Below are 7,781 nucleotides of genomic sequence, written 5' to 3' on the forward strand. Positions count from 1 at the left end.
GTGAACACAGGTACCAGGTGGAGGAAGGCAGGGCTGTTGTGTTGCGATTTCAGGGTTTACCACAGAACCTTGGGTCCCTCCCAGGTGTGTCAGTCACCTCTCCTTTCCCCTCCCAGCACTGTCTGTCAGTCCTGGAATTCCAGAAGGGCATCGAGTGTCTATAGGGTGAAACACCACACACCCAGCCAGCCAAAAGTGTCTGTGGGGTGAAACACCACAATTGCCACTGTTTGCTTCAGCACCAAGGGCCAGACAAGCTCAGGCAGGTCCTGTCCAGCAATATTGGTAATTATTGCAATAATTGAATGGGTTCCATGAACCCACATGGGCTTGCTGGAGTCCCACTGACTTGTGGATAATGACACTGAGTCTGCAGCTTCTTTCATGTGTGGAACCTCAGAAGACACACCATGAGCCTAAGGGGATTAGGTGTTTCCCAGTGAAACAGTTTTTCTTTTTTTGCTGTGATTTAGACTAATTATGCATTACCCAGCTATGAGAACTGGGGGGAGTCTGCTCTGTCAATTACCACAAATTATTAAAATGAAGTGATGGAGAAACATGATACCAGAGACTAGATTAATGAACTAATTGCTCTTAATGCACTTATATGTGAGCTTTGGGAGCCATTTGAAGCTGAATCACTTGGAACTGCCCAGATTAGGAGAGGAATATAAAGGGATATACCTGAAGTGCTTCAGGTAGCTTTGAGGGTACTCTGAAAAGTGAGCAGGATGAGCAGAAGTAGCAATGACTGCTAATGGCTCATTTTGCTTAAGCCAGCAAAGAATAAAGCCAACCCTTCGCCAGCTGATGTCAGACCTTCTCAGGTTCCTGGTATTATTCACCTTAGCTTTATTCTATTTATTTATTTATTTGAATGCCTTCCAAATGCAGTGGTGCAGCACACCTGGCAGTGCAGGTGTGTCGTGGAGCAAGGGCTGGGCCAGGTGAGTGAGCCAGGTGTGGTTTTGGGCTGTTCCATGAACAACCTGAGACCTTGGCTGCCTCCATCTCCTCCTCTTCATCACAGCTGGGGGATCCCTGCCCAGCCAGATCATGTAGGAACAGCAGGGACAGGGTCCCAGTGCAAGAAATTCCCACTGCTGGAAAACAGAGCTCTTCCTCTTGGAAACTTGGAATGGCAGCATCTGTGCTGTGCTGCCCTGGCCCAGAGCTGTCATTTATCCTTTCCAATCCTTCCGAGTCAGTGTGATTATTGCTGTGCTTGCTGTTGGTGTTATTGTGAAGCATAAAGAAGTTTATCTCAAACCAGGAGGGGAGACAGAGATGTGCAGGAAGATGTGTTCAATTCCCCACACCAGAAGGGTCCTCTGGGTTACCCCCACACCCTCTACTCTGTTGTGCAGTCTCCTGCAATAAGCAGAGGTTAGGAAATCTTAATTTCTAGTGCTGTGAATGAAAACCTGGGGAAGTTATTTGTGCTTTGACTGTGGTAGGAGTGACAGATGACACACGTGCCTTGGGCTCAGCCAGTTCCAGATAAAGAAGTTTATCTCAAACCAGGGCAGCCTCATGGATGGGACACAGAGATGTGCAGGAAGATGTGTCACCAATCCCCACACCAGAAGGATGCCTGGTTCAGCAAAGGAATGTGCTGGGCAGCACAAACAGATTCTGGGCTGTATCTATGTCTCACTAGCTTTTCCACGCAATTGCCTCTTCCATACAAAGAAAGGGACTTTGGGAATGCAGAGCTGGTCCTTTGCTGAGCTCCCAGAGCTGTGGTGTCCCATGGCAGCGCTGTGGATCCCACTGTGCTCTGTGCACAGTGAGGATCATCCCCTGCTCACTCCTCAGCCAGTGTTCCCCCTGGTTTCTGCTGTTCTCATTATTGCTGCCTAATGTCAAGGCTGTCCTCTGCCTCCTAACTCAGGCTGAAGCCACTGGACTGCAGTTGCCAAGGCAACAAAACATTTTATGTAGCTGTCCTACTTCGTACAGTTAAAAACTAAACAAACCTGAAGAAAGGGGCAGTTAGTGAAGGGCTGGGCTGGAGGGACACAGGGATTTTGCTCTGGGACAAAGGGCAAAACAGGGAGCAGTGATTGCAGGCTGGAAGCTGACACCACCCAAAAAATACCAGGCAGATGAGTTTCCTGGAAAGCCGCTTCAGGAGCTCAGAACTTTTATGAGGCATGAGCTGCATTGTGGTTATTTATTACTGCTCCTGAGAGCTCTGCAGAGCTGAGAGCCCCAGTTAGAGCTGCCTTAAATGACCCACCACACTCACCAGGAGCTTGGCAGCTGTGTTAGCCAGGAGCCTGGCACTGCCCCATGGAGGGCTGGGGGTCCTGGGGCTCCAAGGGCAGCACAGTTTGAGGGCTGGGGGTCCATGGGCAGCACAATTTGAGGGCTGGGGGTCCATAGGCAGCACAGTTTGAGGGCTGGGGGTCCATAGGCAGCACAGTTTGAGGGCTGGGGCTCCATGGGCAGCACAAATTGAGGGCTGGGGGTCCTGGGGCTCCATGGGCAGCACAATTTGAAGGTTGGGGGTCCATGGGCAGCACATAATTTGAGGTTTGTACCCAGCAGCTGAGCTGCTCTTCTTTGAGTGGTCTGACCAGGAGAAATTAACCATTCATAGGAACTTCAGGTGCTGCCCCAAGTGCTTCTGACTGCATTTGTTTGACCAAAAGAGGGAGGAATACGGCTTAGGAAGGAAGCTGGAAGTTTCTTGGCTGGTATTTTGGTGCTGAATAAAAGATGCAGGAAGAGGGAGCTAATACTGAGCTGGCCCTTGTCCCTCCAGCTGTGCATGCACAAAGCAGATCTATCTGCCAGCTCCTGGTTTTTTCTCCAGGTACTTGAGCTTAATTTGAAAATTAAGGTTAAATGCCCCACTGGATGTGTGGGGAGTGCAGGGCTCAGCTCAGGCTGCCGTGGGTGATGCTGCTGGCACTGAGCAAGTGTTGGGGTGTGATGGTGTTCACAGGGGTCTGAGGATGAGGGACGAGATGAGGATCTGACTCCATGTTTCAGAAGGCTTGATTTTTTATTTTATGATATATATTACATTAAAACTATACTAAAAGGATAGAAGACAGGATTTAATCAGAAGGCTGGCTAAGAATAGAAGAGGAAAGAATGATAACAAAGGTTTGTGGCTCGGACAGAGAGTCTGAGCCAGCTGACTGTGATTGGCCATTAATTAGAAACAACCCCATGAGACCAATCCCAGATGCACCTGATGCATTCCACAGCAGCAGATAACCATTGTTTACATTTTGTTCCTGAGGTCTCCCAGCTTCTCAGGAGGAAAAATCCTAAGGAAAGGATTTTCCATAAAAGATGTTTGTGACATGGGTGCAAGGAGCAGAGGTGCTTTTGGCAGGGCAGAGAGCCCAGATTCAGGTTTGGGGTGGATGTCAGCCCTGGGCCAGCTGTGGGTTTGTCACTCTCATTCCAGGTGCCAGAATGAGAGCTGAGCTCTGAGCTCCTCTGCTTGGGCTGGCAGCCACGGAGGGCTGAGATCCAGCCCTGGTAATTAACAGTCTGCCTGTGTGGGGATAACCATTCCCACTTCCATAAAGAAGAACTTTGTCTTCTCGCCTTCATTTTTGTCTCTTTGATCAGCCAGACCTCTCTGCCACATCTAGAGCTCACAAATGTATTCCAGGCTTTTATAATCACTCATTTGCACTTTCATAGATGCTAATACATGGAAGGGTTTCCCTTTCAGGCTTAGGCTTGCTGGTTAATTTCAGGATTTTTGCAGAGAGAGGACCCAGTCCTGCAGCCACCATTGGTGTAAAACCAATTCAATGGTCAAAATTAACTCTGAGGGGTTAAGAGTGGTCATGTCCAGTAGGGGAGGTGGCTCTGCAGCCTTTCCTGCACAACTCTCACCTTGACTTTAGGGAAACCCAGATGGTTGATGTCCTGCTGAAGAGCAGAGGCAGCAGGCTTAGGCCTGGACAAGCTCTTTCCTCTTTTCTTTCCTTTTTTTATTTTCAGGCTGAGAACACAGATGTCTCATTGGAACAGGGTATTTATCAACATAAGCTGCTTGGCTATTCAGGCATGAGCTGATCAAAATATTGTTAATATCATGCCTGGAGAAATGTCACCCTTTCCCATGGTTGCATTTACATCACTTTCCCCATCTATTTAAGAAGGTGTGAACAAACACTGACAGCCTGTTGTGGCTGAAGCTTGTCCCAGGGTCTGTGTGTCTGGCACAGCCAACACGTGGGGAGCCCTGGGGCTGCCTGGCCCAGCTCCACCTGGGTCAGATTTAGTGCCAAATGGTGTTTCTGTTTCTCCTGGATGCTTCCAGCCCTGTCCCTGCTGCCAGCAGGTTGGGCTCCTCATGCACATCCTTGATGGAACCCAGGACATTCCTTTGGAGGACTCAAGACCCTGTCAAGGGGCTCAGAGACCCTGGCACAGAGTCAGAAACAGCTGTGCCTTCCATTTTAGCCCATGGAAACGATTACTAACTTTGTGTGAAGATTTACAAGCCACAAAAGTTTGAGTGGAATGAGAGTGAATTTGTCACAGGGTGAAAAAGTAGAATTTTGGGGATTTAGAATGGAGGTTCAAGAGGCAAGATGGAGGAATCTGGGCATGTCCTGTCCTCCTCCTCTTCCTCCTCCTCCTCCTTCTCCTTCTCCTCCTTCTTCTTCTCCTCCATCTTCTGCTGTGATGGTGACACTTCTGGATTGGTTTAGAGTAGAGACAGACTGTCTAACATAGGTGATAGGTATTGGAAAATTATTGTAAAAAATAAAGTACAGGTAGTTTTTAGTATAAAAAGCCAACACCACCCCAAGGGCAGGGACTGTGCCTCAAACCAACCTGCTGGACAGATCTCAGCAGGTCAGGGAAAGAATGGAATAGATAATAGAAAATAAACAACCTTGAGAAGCAAAACCAATGATTCTTGGCTTCTTCTTCAGTCACAAGGCTGGGAAAAAAGACTTTTAATACCTCAGGGGTCATCTCAACCACAGAAACCTGAGACATCCTCACTCAGGATGAAGGTGTTCTCTGACAGAAGATTGCCGGTAAATTTCTGGAAATTAAAATTGGTTGTATTGTGCACTTCACACCCAAGCCAAATGATTTTGTTGTACAGCACCAGTAACACTTGGAAATGGTAACATTTCCATGTGCTTTTTGCAGTGTATAGTGGGTTATGGTAAAGGAGCCTTTAGAACAGTAACAGCTCCAGAAGATGAATAATTACAAAAGGTAGATGGAATTGATAGGCATTTTAATTTGTCATAGTTTCACTTCCAGGGAGCAGCTGAATAATTACACTGCCTGTGAAGAAAGGGAATGTAATACTTCCCCTCATTATAGATCTGACTTGTCTCCCTTCCCTTTTAATGTAAGTGAAAATGAAGATATCTCTGATATCTTCTGTTTTGATCATAATTTGAAAGCCCCAGAACAGCCTGTACAGCTCTGTGTTGTGGTGTGGGGTGTACAGATTAATCATTTTAATGTAAAACCCAAACACTGGGTTAATTGCTCAAAGCACAAACCTGAGCTTGCCAATGCCAGTTCCAGTGAGGAATTCCTCATCAGCTGAGGAGGCGAATTGGGCAGGATTTGTGAGGCTCTTAAGTTCAAATTTAAGACCTAAAGAAAGGAGACTTTTTCCAATTTGCTGTGGTGGTTTTCTTTCATAAAACACACCAGGATGGAGCGTGACTTGGGCTTCTTTTCTCTCTTGCAGTCTGAAGAACCAATAGTGGCTCATCAGTGGAGAAGAGGACAAGCACTAATGCTGCTTCTGTGGAGGGGAGCAGGCCAGCAGGAGAGGAAGCTTTCTTGGACAGTGATCCTATGTGGATTCAATAATTAACATGTAACTAACCTTTGCTTTGGACAAGTACATGGATTTTCTTTTTTTTTTAATTTTGTGGTGAGTTAAAATATTTCGATGGATTTTTTTACCCTTTCAAGACAATATTTATTCAGCACAGAGTCTAGAGTATGATAACTATCCTGTAAATACAGCACTTACTCATCAGTCATCTTCAGGGACAGTGGAAACAAACTATTTTACTTTTTCATATTTATTCCTAGATTTCTCCCAAGAGTATAAGATTATTCTACTACATTATCCATGATAGTGATGTAATCAGTCTTCAATCAGAAATAAACACACTTTCTTCACCTTCTCCAGCATTGTTTGTGTCAACACACACAGAGCAGCAGCAGTGAATCGTGGGGATTGTGTAATGGATGAGTTCCTTCCTTCCCTCTTTGTCTCTAAAGAAACAAATGGGTTCCGTGAGTAAAGAACACTGAAAAGAAAGTGTGAATTCTTTTTCCTGCTGGTAGGATTCCTGCAGGCTCAGCAGAAGCTGTTTGCTTTACTGACGTTGCTGCGAGGCCGAACGCTGCCGTGCCCACCGGCGAGCTGCAGGTGCCCACCAGAGCCTTGGCACAGGCTGGGCTGGCCAGGCCCTCTCAGGTAAGGCTGATGCCCTGTGCACCTGCAGGGACAGGGGTTGGCCCTGCACTGACCCAGCTCTGCCCTGCAGCAGCTCGTCCTGCTTTGGGCACCTGAACAGAGAAGGAGCTGAGTGTGAGGAGAGCCCTGCAGGGCTCTGCACCTGGGGCTGCCGCAGCTCTGCTGGCCAGGAGCCCCAGCCCTGAGCTGTCCCTGAGGCCCTGGGCAGTGCCCACAGCTCTGCTGGCCAGGAGCCCCAGCCCTGGGCTGCATCTGAGCCCTACCTGGGCTGTGTCTGAGCCCTGGGCTGTCCCTGAGCTGCTTCTGGCCTGTCCCTGAGCCCTGGGCTGTCCCTGAGGGGCTAAACCCAAATAAGGGAATGTGGGCAGGGCTAAAACCCAAATAGGGGAATGTGGGCAGGGCTAAACCCAAATAAGGAAATGTGGGCAGGGCTAAACCCAAATAAGGAAATGTGGGCAGGGCTAAACCCAAATAAGGTAATGTGGGCAGGACTAAATCCAAATAAGGGAATGTGGGCAGGGCTAAACTCAAATAAGGGGCTGTGGGTGTGACTAAACCCAAATAAGGGAATGTAGGAGTGGCTTAGACACAAATAAGGAAATGTGGGCAGGGCTAAAACCCAAATAAGGGGATTTGGGAGGGGCTAAACCCAAATAAGGGAATGTAGGAGTGGCTTAAACCCAAATAAGGGGATGTGGGAGGGGCTAAACCCAAATAAGGAATTGTGGGAGGGGCTAAACCCAAATAAGGGAATGTGGGCAGGGCTAAACACAAATAAGGGGCTGTGGGTGTGACTAAACCCAAATAAGGGAATGTAGGAGTGGCTAAGACACAAATAAGGAAATGTGGGCAAGGCTAAAACCCAAATAAGGGGATTTGGGAGGGGCTAAACCCAAATAAGGGAATGTAGGAGTGGCTGAAACCCAAATAAGGGGATGTGGGAGGGGCTAAACCCAAATAAGGTAATGTGGGAGGGGCTAAATACAAATAAGGGAATGTGGGCAGGGCTAAACCCAAATAAGGGGCTGTGGGTGTGACTAAACCCAAATAAGGGAATGTAGGAGTGGCTTAAACCCAAATAAGGGGATGTGGGAGGGGCTAAACCCAAATAAGGTAATGTGGGAGGAGCTAAACCCAAGTAAGGGAATGTGGGAAGGGCTAAATCCAAATAAGGAAATATGGGAGGGACTAAACCCAATTAAGGGAATGTGGGTGGGGCTAAAACCAAATAAGGAAATGTGGGCCGGGCTAAACCCAAATAAGGGAATGTGGGAGGGGCTAAACCCAAGTAAGGGAATGTGGGATGGGCTAAATCCAAATAAGGGAATGT

The 7,781-nt window shown here is 47.7% G+C and overlaps 1 protein-coding gene across 2 annotated transcripts in view; it reads left to right on the forward strand.

The window, feature by feature from the left end:
* ZMAT4 (zinc finger matrin-type 4) overlaps positions 1 to 6,155 on the forward strand; it is a 51,180-nt gene extending 45,025 nt beyond the window's left edge. For both annotated transcript variants that reach the window (XM_059490882.1, XM_059490883.1), the window contains one exon: positions 5,708 to 6,155. In XM_059490882.1, coding sequence (XP_059346865.1) covers positions 5,708 to 5,723 — 16 coding nt within the window. In that variant the 3' untranslated portion in view covers positions 5,724 to 6,155. The remainder of the gene's footprint in view (positions 1 to 5,707) is intronic.
* The last annotated feature ends 1,626 nt before the right edge of the window (positions 6,156 to 7,781 follow it).

Source organism: Ammospiza nelsoni, chromosome 30, assembly GCF_027579445.1.
Source record: "Ammospiza nelsoni isolate bAmmNel1 chromosome 30, bAmmNel1.pri, whole genome shotgun sequence".
NCBI lineage: Eukaryota > Metazoa > Chordata > Aves > Passeriformes > Passerellidae > Ammospiza > Ammospiza nelsoni.